Source organism: Copadichromis virginalis, linkage group LG18 (assembly GCF_057382275.1).
Source record: "Copadichromis virginalis isolate Kocher_CV1m ecotype Utaka linkage group LG18, C_Virginalis_male_GT1.1, whole genome shotgun sequence".
In the NCBI taxonomy this organism is placed as follows: Eukaryota; Metazoa; Chordata; class Actinopteri; order Cichliformes; family Cichlidae; genus Copadichromis; species Copadichromis virginalis.
In genome coordinates this window covers 11,076,060-11,089,416 of record NC_140635.1, presented here as the reverse complement: position 1 = coordinate 11,089,416, position 13,357 = coordinate 11,076,060, and the positions used below count along the sequence as shown (strand labels likewise).

Genomic DNA, 13,357 nt, shown 5'->3' with positions numbered 1-13,357 from the left:
GAGAAAGGCCCACGTCAGGAATTCGAAACAGGAACCTTCTTGCTATGAGGCATCACTGTGCTCATGTTATAGACCAGTGCAAAGACCTTCAGTCTTTTGAAGCTTGCTTTTCCATCCATCAGTTAATTTGTGCTCAAAACACTGAAAACCTAAGGGAAATTCTGCGAATAGTTATTAAAAATCGAGGCAATAGCTTGGTGCGTGGATATAGCTCCAGAGTGACTGGTTCCAGCTGGAGTTCTTGCCCATTAAATCAAGGCTGGTTCTTGCGTTTCTCCCAACATCCAAGCAGTATGCCTGTGACAGCCGCTGGCTACAGTCACTTTGTCACAGTTGAGGAAGTGGAGTAGGTAGGGGTGAGCAGCCGTTTCTTTTGATCACCCGTTTTCTCCTGTTTTGAGTAAGTTAAGAAGGTCAGACTCTGTCTTTAGTTTTGGCTCTTATTTTGGTAAGGTTAGGTGTGTGGGAATCAGTTTAGCTTCGTTTTGTTTGTTATTTTGGCCTTGGCTCACCCCGAAGTGTTGACACACCCGTTTTGTTGTTCCTCTTGCATCACATTGTAAATAAATCCCCTTGTAACGAACGGATTTGTTTCCTGTCACTGATTGGGTCTTCGGGGAGCGAGTGCTTCACTCGTGTTATGGCCTGGCCCCTAGACGGCTCATAAAATGAATTGAATCTTCAAATAAAAAAACAGAAAACCATGTCATCTTTGAACATTTAGCCTTTGCAGAACTTGTGTTTCTTGAGCAACAGATAAAGAGTAAAGTCAGCTTTACTGCCAATAGACCATCGGTCAGTAACACATACCCTCAAAAAGTCTGGGGTGAGATGGGAAAGTTGCTGTGACACATACTCAACATAAAAAACCCACCTGATCCTTCCAATGGGGAAACATTTCTCAAATTAATGAATGAATCAAGCAGAAACACCATATTTTCCACACCTGCATTTGAGCGGCAATATCATCCGTCTGGAAGATAAGCACCACCAGCTGTTTATCTCAATGCACCTTGTAGCGAAATACCAGGAGCAGACGAAGACTCACATTAATTCTCACCTTCTTCTTCTCAAAATTATGTTAAAATCTACAGCAAAGTGGGACGAAAATGTGACTGACTTTCCCTTTTAAACTACTAGATGGTTTAATGTAAATAAAGTTCAAATCAAATTAAATACTTCACATAATAGTAAAGGACCTTTGACAGGACTTTCAGTATTGTATCAACCATTCATTGGCTTTTATCACGTTCTCCTGTTTGACTGCTTCCTGATTTGACAGAAGGCAGAGGTCGATGTTGTTAGAAGCGTCAGAATTGGGAAGAAACAGAATTTATGTGACTTTGAATGTGATTTAAGCATCTAGGAAAGTGATGATAGGTGATCTTATTTTCACCTTAACTATCGGTCTACAGAGGAATGTCCAGAAAAGGGAAAAACAAAAAGAAAAATATCTCTTAGTTAGTGGCACTTCTCTTGTTAACAATAAATGGACGATGAAGAGGTCAGAGGAGAATGGTTAGGCTGGTTTAGGCTGATAAAAAGAAAACAGGTACACATTTAACACTTACTATAGCCAGCATAAAGCAGCAAAAGACTACAACATGTGTCCAATCAGCTACAAAGAAGAAACTGAGGCTACAGTGGTTGCATGCTCATCAAGACTGGACAATAGAAAACTGGAAAAGCATTTCTTGGTCTCTGATAAGTTTCGATTTCGGCTCCAGCACTCAGATGGTAGGGGTCAAAATTTGGCAAGAAAAAACACAAAAGCTTCCTTCCTTGTATCAACAACTCAGGTATCTGCTGCTGGTGGTGGAAAGATGTGGGGAGGATGTTTTTTTCCTGGCACACTTTGTACCAATCAAGTATCATTTAAACTGCAGTCCTTTACGGCCATGTTGTAAGAGCTACTTTCAGCCGGATAATGCCCCATGTCACAATGCTTATATAATCCCAGGCTGGTTTCTTGAACACAGCGAGCTGGCTGTACTCAAAAGGCCTCTACATTAACCAGATCTAAATCCAGCAGAGCACTATTGTGATTTGGTGGAACAAAATAATTACAGGAATCATGAAAGTGATACCCAGAAATCCGCACCAACTGCCTGATACCATCATTTCAGCATGGACCAAAATCTCAGAGGAATGCTTCGAGGACCTTCACAAATGCATGCATTGAAGAATAAAGGCAGTATTGAAGGCAAAAAGTCAACTCTACTACCAGGTTGTACCTAATAAAATAAGGATTGAGTGTAGTGGAAAACATGAATCCCTGAGCCATTTTTCTGAAAAAAAAAAAACAAGCAGTTTCAGCTGCGGACTTAATGCTTGTCTTGTTTTACTGAAGTATTATTTTAAACTACAATTTTGGTGCTTGTATTTAAGGAAAGAATCCAAGTGATTCTTCCACCACATAGAGGAGAGCCTGTTTATGCATTTTTCTGCTGCATTCACAGATACACACATCTTAATGGGAAAATGCTAATGAAATGAATCCGAATGCTAATGCTTTTTTTTTTATTTTTATAATAAATAGGACAGGGGGAATGAATGAGAGAAAGAGGGGGAGAGAAAGAAAGAAAACCAAAGGGGAGAAGAGACGGTGAGAAGGGGGGGGAAGAGAGAGAGAAAAAAAAAAAAAAAGAACTCCTGGGTCACCTGTATGGAGAAAAAAAAAACAAACAAACAAAAAAAACAAACAGAGGAGACAGCAAACAACAAAGAGCAACATAATAATAGAGAAAACAAAGCACCATCACAATAAACTAGCTAGTCATAGATATCAATATTTACTAAATAATAAACGATATTGTGCAGCACGCAAGATAGACAGCGCACAGTGTGCTTTGAGGCAGCAGCCAAGAAAGCTTTAGTCCGCGTCTGTGAATACCCATGTGTGCATACCTGTGTGGATCAGCATGCTTGCATTCCAAAGGTTTCTCCATGTAATGATCTGCTAGGGAGTGTGGGGGGGCCACAGCCCCGTCCTCCAGGGTGTGAAGCGGGTATGGAGGAGATCAAAACTCCAGACATCCAGAGGCCCCCAGAATACAAGAGACCATGGAAGACCAACAGAGGGGCAGCCGCGCCACTGTCCCAGTAAGAGCTGAGGAGAGTCCCAGATGAGGGCTCGCCCAGCAGCCGCGGAGCAGAAGTCAGGGGGAGTTGCAGTGACGCGCCCGTGAGCTCCGCCGGCCCCCAGCTGTGCCTGAGTGACCGAGCCCCAGGCCGAGAGGCCGGGGGCACCCCACCTCCAAAGGGGCCCGAGCGAGCCCCAGGCCCCAGGCCCCGACAGGCGGCCGCCAAGGAGTGAGCCGGTGTGTACCCGGACGCCCACCCCCAGACACAAAGAACCACCAACACACCGACACCTGAGGGAGTCCGCCACCGGCAGGGGAAGTGGTGGTGGGTGGGGATAGGCCTCCAAACCTTGGAGGGCCTGAGGTGTCCCCAGAGAGGTGGCGTCTGATACCCAACCTGACATATAGACACAGACATACAGGCACACACAGACACAAACATCCATTCCCACCCTCATGCTCTCCGAATGCTAATGCTTATTGCCAGGCTAATGCCTATTCATTTAGTCAATGGATGCACACCTGATATGCAACAATCACAAAACCGGTGATTAGAAACGTACGAATGAGTTACATTTACACACCTTGATCTTCACAATGAAAGTAATGATTCTTAGCAGCGACACTGGAAGCGGCTCACGTCAGTAAACAAGGGTTTGGGAGTTGTTGTGTTTTTTTCCTTTCTGTCTCTTTACTGATTTTTTCACCAAGGTGATGAGCCTCCCCACATACGGCAGGCTCATTAGCCTAACCCTAAGCATATTCTGCCTAGCAGGACTTCATAAAGACACAAACAATGCACACATGCATACTAACAGCTTTCTCTCAGAAAGAGGCTCCCACAGTGTATTATCCCTTAATGAGCCCTGATCAGCCGATGAAGAAAAGGTAAGCATCTCACAGCTGCAGAAGTGGAGGAAGCATTCAAAGACTTCACTTAATGCAATTCTTGAAAAACAACCGCAAATAAAAAGTATTTGTTTACAGATAAATGGCCCAGACTAATGGAACGTTATTAGACTAACTGATGACTCACCGATTCGAAGTAGTTCCAAACAGATGAAAAGCAAAGTTCTGCTCCATTAATGTGTATTCATCGCCTTAAACTTTTTTATATCTTTGAGTGTTATTATGAGATATTAAAACAGGGATAGGCTGCTCATAATTTATTATTTACAGTTCCAGTACAGACTGGTAACCATCCAATGTTTTTACTATTAGGTCATGGGCCAATCACATGTATCTTACACTCTCATTGGTGGTTGTTTCAATCATTCACCTGGATGTTGAGTAGAGTTTATTTTGCTGCCTGTTTCATCTTTGCTTGCTGAAAGTTGCACAGTGTCATTGACTTTCTGTGGTCTCTGGTCGTGATGTCACTGCTATTTCCAGAATGGATTTGGTGCGATGTGGTGACCTGAGACCACAGAAAGTCAATAACATTCAACAACTTCAAGTAACTATGGTTGAAAAACTGCTGATGACGAGAAGCTTTTCCCCTTGAGCAACTGAAGCGACTACCAATGAGAGAGCAGGACTCTGTTGACTGGCATATGACCTGTTAATATGTTAACCAGTAAATATGTTAGAGGGTTATCCATTCAACCAAAGTGTCTAGCCTCTAACTTTCATTAAAGAAGGAAGGTTTGTTCAAACAAGGGGAGGTAGCGTGAGAGCAGGCAGGCAGGTGGGTTTTCCTCCACACAGGTTTTCCACAGCGGGTGTTTGTTTGCTTGACTGAAGGAATGGAGGCTGGAACACCGGGGGGGATATAGGCAGATGGAGAGGAAGAGGTAATTTCACTGAGAGATTAACTACAAGAAAGTTTTCCTGAAGCTAGACTGGTTTCCACACAGTATGCTCTATCTGGCAATAAGAGAGGATGAAGAGCTGATCCTTCTATGTGCGGGTAATTGAAGATGGAAAACAGGTGTGCTGGCCCCAGTTGACAGAAACAGGCGAGGGAAATGCCTATTTGATCCCACCAGGAAGGACAGTCTGCCATTTCACAAACTGGCATAGGGATAAGGGAGATGGAGAAGGATGCTGAGGAGGCATGACACAGGGCCTGGAAGGTCTGCAAGGGGCCAGCTGTCAGCTTCCAAGCAAATCACCCAACGAAGAAATCACTTCTAATGTGGACACAGTTTTAGAGTAGAGGGGTTTTCTCTAAACTCTAAACAGAAGACATGGAAGAATAAAGGCTTTTATGTGACTCAGGTGTGCAAAAGCTTACTACTATGAGCCCAACATGATGGCATGTTTTGCATTCTGAATTTTTCAGAAAAAAAAAAAAGCATGTCACAATTTCATGGCCGTTTGATCCCCATCCCTACAGTTTTATAGTGCTTTAGTGTTTCGTGGTTTAAAAGAAGATACCTCTGTAACCATTTTAACTTTAAAAAATTAGCATTCAAGACCACAGCGTAGAAATCCAGAGCTTCATTAAAATGCAACATTTATTGTAAATGTAAAATCTTAGTCTTAACCTACAGGTTACAGCTGACTGCAGCTTTCGGATAAACACAAAGTAAAATGTTTCAGTCAGGGAGAAAAAGACATTTTTCCAGCACTGCACAGTCATCTTCTCAGTAGCTGAAGTTTGTAACTCTGAATGGATTTGTAGAAGCAATAAAACTGATTGTAAACTGATTGTGATATAAATAAACTTGTCTAATGCTCAGGCGGTCGATATTGTTCTTCTCAGATACTAGCTGAGCATCTGATGCCATAATGATGATGATGATGATCATCATCATCAGAGCTTTCTTTGCATTATTAATGAGATGATGATGATAGGAGGAGGAATTAACACTGATTATGAGCTGTGGAAATGGAGTCATCTTCAGCTCATAAATAGACTCTTTTGCATTGCTGAAATGAGCTTCGGTATCTGTTAATTTTATTAGCCGCAACCAGCTGTCTTTATATCATTCTTCTTCAGAGCAAAAATGACAATTAGGAGCGCTTCCAGTTTTGAAATGTGAACATTATTTTGTTCCAGAACTTTACTCTGAGCTCAGTGCTGATGGGATAAACTTTGCTGATGAATCAGCTGGGTCTAGGAGGAAACGTCTGCACTTCTATCAATCAAAGAAGAGCAATTTGACTCAAATAACTACTGTACATGTGCTGAAGTAACTTAGCTTCATTTGTTTATCTCGAGTGCAGATAACTGCAGTGGGATGAGATGACTCAATACAATCTCAGAGGAAAAAGTGTTGTTTTAAAGACTTGAGAATATTTTATTAGATTGCTTTATTTTTACTGCTGAAGTTCATTCAATTTATATTTTCTCACATTAAAAAAAAAAAGAATAATCCATCTGCTGGCTCACTGTGAACACAGTCTCATTAGATTTTTTGCTCACCTTAAAGCACAAACATCCGCTGATTCTACATTAAAGCCACTGCTTAAAGCCTGGTTGTTTTATTTTAAGATGTTTTAATAACCAGTGATTTTACATGATACACTGAGAGTTAATTACACTATATTTAGTAGTTTGGATTGTTAGCTTTCTAAAGGAAAAACCTTAAAAAACCTTATGTAAATAGATAATATGCAAGTAAAACTTTATTTATATAGCACCTTTCAAGATATACAATCACAAAGTGCTTCACAAAAGTCAACAATGCATAACAAAATTAATAAATACTATGTATTTGGGGTACTTGCTTTTACAGCTTCTCTCTTATTTCCCAAGACAGAACAACATCTTCAAGATTTTATACCAGGTGCTCTTCCTTGGGACTGGCACTATGAGTACACTAGCTTGTGACTATACACATTATTTAGTTGGCTACTGTTAGAGTGCCAGGGAAGTTCACTGGTCCCTACATCTGTTAAAGTTTACTTACCTATCAATCTTCAGGAACTGGACTTAAGTGAACTTGAGAGGTAAAGTTTCAGCGTTTTATCCCTAAACTAAAGGCCTTTGTCTCCTTCCCAAGGAGATCGGGAGGCAAACTTCATACCAGAAAATGGATGTTTGTTACCATTTTAACTAATATTAAGCCACTACTACCATTAAAAAAAAAGAAAAAGAAAAGAAACACTGCAACAAAACTGATCGATAGAAAGGATTACATCAATAAGTTAATCGCTCCTTCATCTAGAAGGTTAAGCAACTGATAACACACAGTTCTGCCCAGAGCTGTGGCTGTGTGGTGCAGACCATCCACTCAGCTTAAACACTACTGAGTAGAGTCAGTTGCAAATAAACAAATTTTAGCTCAGGACCCGCTCATTTTTCATCGCCAGTGGTTATGTCATCTGTTATCATTTGAAGTTGCCAAAAATCATTGACTTCATATGGTCTCTGGTCATGATGCTGCTGCTGTCTCTTCCTGTGTAGATAGCCCTAAAGACAAGAGGAGGAGCAACAGGAACACAACACACCCACACAACAAAACCAGGTTTGCTATTCCCATAAAAGCCATTGGATCATTAAAATTAATGTTACTTGTCATAAGAAGCAGTGCAGTTTCACTAATGGTTCAGTTTTGTTTTCACTCACCTACTGGGTTAGGTGTAGGGAGGAAAAAATAATGTAATTCGGGTTAAAGCATCATCACTTTTCCATCATCCCTGTTAAAAGGGTAGCGCATTTACACCAGAGGTGGCTGATGCGTTACAATGTGATCCAAACAGGTCCTGCCTGAGCATCTTTGTGTGAGGAGCTGGTGGTTAGACTGGTTTACTGCTATGCATCACAGCACAGATGCCAAAGGATAACCTGTGTGCATCTGTTTAAAAATAAAAATGAAAAGTATTAAAAGTATTTCACACCCAGCCATGAGGAGGGGGCTCACTGATCCCTGATGAAATTTTTATTACAAAAAGACAATAACGTCTGATCATCACCAATGAAGTGAAGTTATTACTAATTTACTGCATGTCTTCCCTTGCTCTGTCCCAGCTTTCATGTCCATTCTCCACTGTTCTGACGTATTAACGGCTCAAAAACCCACCAAGAAAAAAAGGAAACATAAATAATAAGACCAGCACTAATTGTTCTTTGCACATTTAGTGCAGCTGTGAGGTACATGTTAAAGGCTGTCTGAAATACGCTGCACTGTGCAGACACATTTGTTTTTTAGTTCCTCTTAAAGCTGTTCAGTGCCCTTTGGCGGTGCTCAGCTTCAACTCCATTTTTTTTTAAAAGTCTTTTCAGGAAAAGCTTCTTTGTGATTTGCTTATTTTCAGTGGACTTTGCTGAGTTGGATGGGAGTTTGATATGATTAAAACTGCGTTGTTTTTTTTAATGCAATTTTGCAAAACCACTAGGAAAAAGACCACACCAACTACACCTTCAAAATCAGTTTAGTCACACTGACAATTATGGGAACTTCAGCTGTTTCCCTATATCAGGGGTGCTCAATACGTCGATCGCGATCGACCAGTCGATCGCAAAGGTAGTATTGGTAGATCGCATGGCATTAAAAAAATAGATGCCAGCCTATCATCCATCCCGTCACTTGATTGATACAGAGAAGCCAGTCAGATGACATCAGATTTTTTCTGACGCTTAGGTCGCTGCGCATGCGCAAACAGCGGCGCGAAGTGTAGTAAAACTGACAAGCTAGTCAGCGAGTTAACTCCAATTTTTAGCTCTCGGTTTTTTCTCTTAAACCTGGCCGTCAGCAGCTACTGTCCGGACTATGCATCCCTGGCTGATTCAATTCAGTGCAAGTCATCAGAGTAAACTCAGGTAATGACAAAAAATTTACATAGTTAATTGTGTTGTGAAATATTGGATATTGCGGTTATGCATGTATACATTGTAGATATAAAGAATCCTCAATATATTTATAAATAAGTATATGTTTTGGATTTTTGTAGTGGGTAGATCATTTTGACTTGGTCATTTTATAAGTAGCTCACATGCGGAAAAAGTGTGAGCACCCCTGCCCTATATATTAGCATGACCCAATTGCAACCGCTGAGGCTTGGACAGGACCTTTGGATAGTTAAAGTCTGCATTTACTGACTTCTCAAGGATGATGGAGGTGAGTGGTTCATCACCGTTCTTACAGGCTTCAGTATAGCCAGTTTGGAGCTGATGTTTGGACAATCGTGAAGTGGTGAAATGCCTCGGTTTGAACTTTCCCGCACAAACAAACGAACAGTCACACTTGCTTTTTTCAAGGATTGACAAGAAGTGTGAGAACAGGGAGAGCTGCAAGGACAATTCTCTCCTCCACACTCCTAAAATTACTCCCTCCTTTACTGTTCATGTTCACTGCAGATACCTTGGCTTTCAAAGGAATGGAGACAACGTGTGATCAGAGACGTGACAAAAAGAGGATTTCCAAGTAAGATCACACTAGGAGATGACTGGAACTTGTTTACTGATATGGTTTAAGACGTATTTTTAACCCTACCTTTGTATAATGACCAGTTTTTGCTGCTTTAGTTGCTTTTATTATGATTTTGAGATTGCATCTTCTGCATTATGAAATCTCCTTTATCCACGCTGAAAGAAAAAGGACACAGGCATCACACATACGTTTGTGGAAATGCCTCGTATTATCAAAAGGGATTATTTGTCATGTGATCAACTCTTACACACAGATAACATTTTCCATTTTCTACCTTCTATCGTTTTTTTTTAACATGAGCACAGAATTGGGCCTCAGATAGAAATCACGTCCATTTGCTGGCTTGATCCCTTTCATTCTGTCACGGGCCACCGGGGCAGACCGTGTGGAGTGAGTGGAGGACCCAAGAGCAAACAGAGGTGAGGACACAAAAACCGGACTTAACAGAAGGCGAGCCTTTATTTAGGGCCGAAAACTTAAGGAACAAGGCAGCAAAGCAACTGAGGGAAAACCTGAACATAGACTGGGAAAACTATGGCTAAACAAAGTACAAACTAGGACTAGTTAAGGCTGGGAAACTATGACAAGGGGTAGGGGAGATAACACAGACGACGCGACACAGACTGTAAGAAACACAGAGACTAAATACACATGAGGGATGATCAGGGGAAGTGGCCACACATGGGAACGCAGCTGACACACATGAACTTAACGACAGGACAGGAGGAGTGAGCTGAATACACAGACAGTGAATGCAGGCCTTCAAAGTAAAACAGGAAACATGAGACATGAACCGGGGAGACGTAGTACAGGGGGAGGTGACATAACTGACAGCATGAACTTGACAGTACAAGACACACAGACATAAACACACGAAGGGCAAGGGAGACGTAATGCAAGGGTGACATAATTACAAAAAGGGCTGGACTACCTTAAAGAACCTAAGCAAACAATAAACATCAAAATAGGTTAAGCATAACACACTGGGTCACACGACCCAGGACCATGACACATTCAAGTTGTGGCATCAAATAAAATGCTTTGTTAAAAATGCCTTTTTGTTGCTGCTTTTGTCGCTACGGAGACTTGGAGAAAAGTGTCTGACTTCAATCTAATTTTAGTAACTTACGCTTCTCAGGTGACAGCTCCTGAAAAGATTACTTATTACTTACAAACTCCTTTCCAGTGAGCATCTTGGAGCTGAATGATGTTGTGTTGACTGTCAATCTTGAGACACTTCGCAATGACTCAAAAATAGCACCAGAGTTCACATCACCTCTATGAGGTCTGCTCAGCGTGCTTCATAAATGTAAGCCGGACATCATTCCTTCTTAGCAAAAGGAAGCTTTCTGGATGTGACTTTTTAAATTAAAAAAATCATAATATAACAGTTGTACATGAGGTTGTAATCAATTAGATGCAAGCCAAACAAGTAAAAATCTAGTCCTTCAGAAAAAAAACACAAAATGAAAAGGTAGATTTTCTTCCTCTGACTCCAGCTGTCACATTTTATGGAAAAATCATGGTTCATCAGTGAGAGATGCAGAGAGTCTTATGCTGCCACGAATGACACGATGTTCAGTTCTTTGTATAGCCTTGAGAATTCTGTGTAAGCAACATAACGTTGGACTTTGATAGCCTTGTTAGTTGTGAGCTTATAATTGCAAACAGTACAGAGTAAATATCGAGCACTTATTAGCAGTTAACAGGATTGAGAAGCCTTTTTTATTGAACACATTTCCCTTTTTTTTTTTCTTTTTGTTCCAGATCTTAGATTTCAGACTTTTAATTTCTTTGCCTTTTGTTTTATTGTTAGGAATGAGGAACGCTGATTAGTAAGCTTTTGTTCATTGTTTTGGGCATTGTTCGACTCAGAAGCAGATAAACTCATACTGAACCTTGATTTGCCTTTTGCAGAGAGTAAACTCGCATATTATGTACAGGTTAACAGCAACAAACCCAAATCAAATTGTAAGTTAAAGATCATATTAAAAGACAGACACATAATCTTTTAGTTTGCTTTTTTTATGCAATAACATTAACACTTTCTGCTTTGTAACAGGGTCTGATGTGGAAACAGTGCCATGATTATGGCGTCTGTTTCATAACCACAGTGCAGGTTTTGCGGTGGAAACATGGTGATTTTTGACTGAAGACACATTTTTGGCATTTCAATTTGTTTCTTTGTTACACAGTCACATTCAAAAGGTGTGAAGATTGTGAAAGAACGCCAACGAGATGGATGCATTTACACCTTTTCAGTGACTGGATTCAAGTCTGAATGCTTCTTGGCTGCATTTGCACTCTGCAATTTTTAGATCTGATAGTTATCCAGTTGGCCCTCTGGATGCATGAAGTGGTTAGAGATTGCTAAGCTATTTGACTGCCGATAAGCAATCTGTAACTTTCCAAACCTGACATTCACAGCCCATTCACGGTCAGCTGTGCAGGGACAAAGACAAGAGAGGCAGGATTTGTATCTCTTTTGCTCTTTCCCCCCCCCTTTTTGATAGAGCCATTTCTTTCACCTTCACAGTGACTCAAACACTGTTTCAGGAGACTGAATCCCATTTTTCCAATAAGATGCATCTTCCTCTCAGATTATGGTTATGGCAGCTCAGGACCGTTTGTCTGATACGGTCCGATAACAGACAAAGTCTCGGCAACTTGTTCTGGTTGAGCATTAGCAGGATAACGTCCACCATGAACATTCAGAATGCCTCTGGTGTCCAGACTAAATTCATACTGCAGGTTCAATTCCAATTGTTCCATCAGAGCTGTTCAGCTTGCATTAAATTACCAGCTTAAACTGGCTTTAGTCACACTTGAGCAATTTTGACCAAGTGACCCTGACAAATCAGATTCAGGACAAAATGTGCATGTTGATCTGATGTGTTTCACTCATTTAGAAAACCTGACAAATAATAAAACGGCAAAGAAAAAAGCCCAATATTGGCCGGGTGATATGGATCATATGCACAATTTCCAGCTCAGTGAACAACATTTCATCTTAAATTGTTTTTGACATGGGCTGGACTATTTGCAGTGCCTCTTTTGCACTACAGAGATTTAGGTTCCCATGACAAGATGCTGGTATTGATATAATTTGATTTAATGCAGAGCTCCTCCATCAGAGAGGAAGAAAAAGGAGCCCGAAGCAGCTCTGTATGCACCCGGGAAAATTGCTTACTCTTCGGCACCTCTGGAAGTGTAATCAGTGAGCGGGATACCAAAGAAAGCCTTTGTCGAACAGCCATGACACCATCTCTTCAATGAGGGGGGGATGATGGGATATACATCAAAGTCGCCTCTGTAATTGGGAGTGTTTCGACTGAAGGGCAGACAACGTGGTACAGGAAATGATTTAATGTCACATCAGCAAAACACCGCAGGGCTACAGAAGCTGCCTCTGTCTTCTCGGCCGTCTGGTGCTTAAAACTTAAACTTTCTTCTGCAACTTTTCTTTTGTCTTTTCTTGTTTCACTTATAAACTTAAAACAGAGCTCTGCTCCTTTGCTCTGTTTTTGGACAAGAAGCACACTGTTTAGGCAAACCCCGTGTCTCCATAATTAATAACCTTGGCATCCAATATGTTTCTAATCTGGAGAAGGAATGCTCATGGCATAGAGAAGGAGACTATGCCAAATACAAAAAAAAAAGTTGGATCATTTCTCTCTCGCACCATGGAGGGCACGCTCATTAATCACGCCTAAAGAGCTGAGTAATGTTGCGGGCCTCGTGTGTCTGTGGAGCCAGATGACGGAAAAGCAAAGAAATTCGGTTTTATTGTAGTGCTTCTCGCCAGCCGTCGTCTTCCATTTGCTCTTAACCATGACAACGGCAGCAGCTATCATCTATCTCCTGATGTTGTGCCACAAGGTATGATCCATTTATCATAGTTTAACCTTTTCAGATCCTTTGCTGCTCTCTCTGGCGCTGAATGACGAAGGTGCT

General features: G+C 41.2%; 2 protein-coding genes across 3 annotated transcripts in view; one reads left to right on the top strand and one right to left on the bottom strand.

Annotated features, from left to right (window-relative positions):
- The window catches only part of pigk (phosphatidylinositol glycan anchor biosynthesis, class K), a 120,443-nt gene that overhangs the window by 88,477 nt on the left and 18,609 nt on the right, over positions 1–13,357 (top strand). Inside the window, exons 11-12 of one of the 2 annotated variants that reach the window (XR_014916436.1) lie at positions 9,331–9,397; positions 9,709–9,822. Coding sequence is in view for 1 of the 2 variants with exons in the window: in XM_085439399.1 (XP_085295525.1) it covers positions 9,331–9,397; positions 9,709–9,725 (84 nt within the window). In the remaining variant the exon portion in view is untranslated. Of the gene's footprint in view, positions 1–9,330; positions 9,398–9,708; positions 10,373–13,357 lie in introns of those variants that run through there. The other variant, XM_085439399.1, reaches the window with a different exon arrangement.
- st6galnac5a (ST6 (alpha-N-acetyl-neuraminyl-2,3-beta-galactosyl-1,3)-N-acetylgalactosaminide alpha-2,6-sialyltransferase 5a) overlaps positions 1–13,357 on the bottom strand; it is a 63,603-nt gene that overhangs the window by 40,463 nt on the left and 9,783 nt on the right. The gene's annotated exons all lie outside the window — the stretch shown is intronic.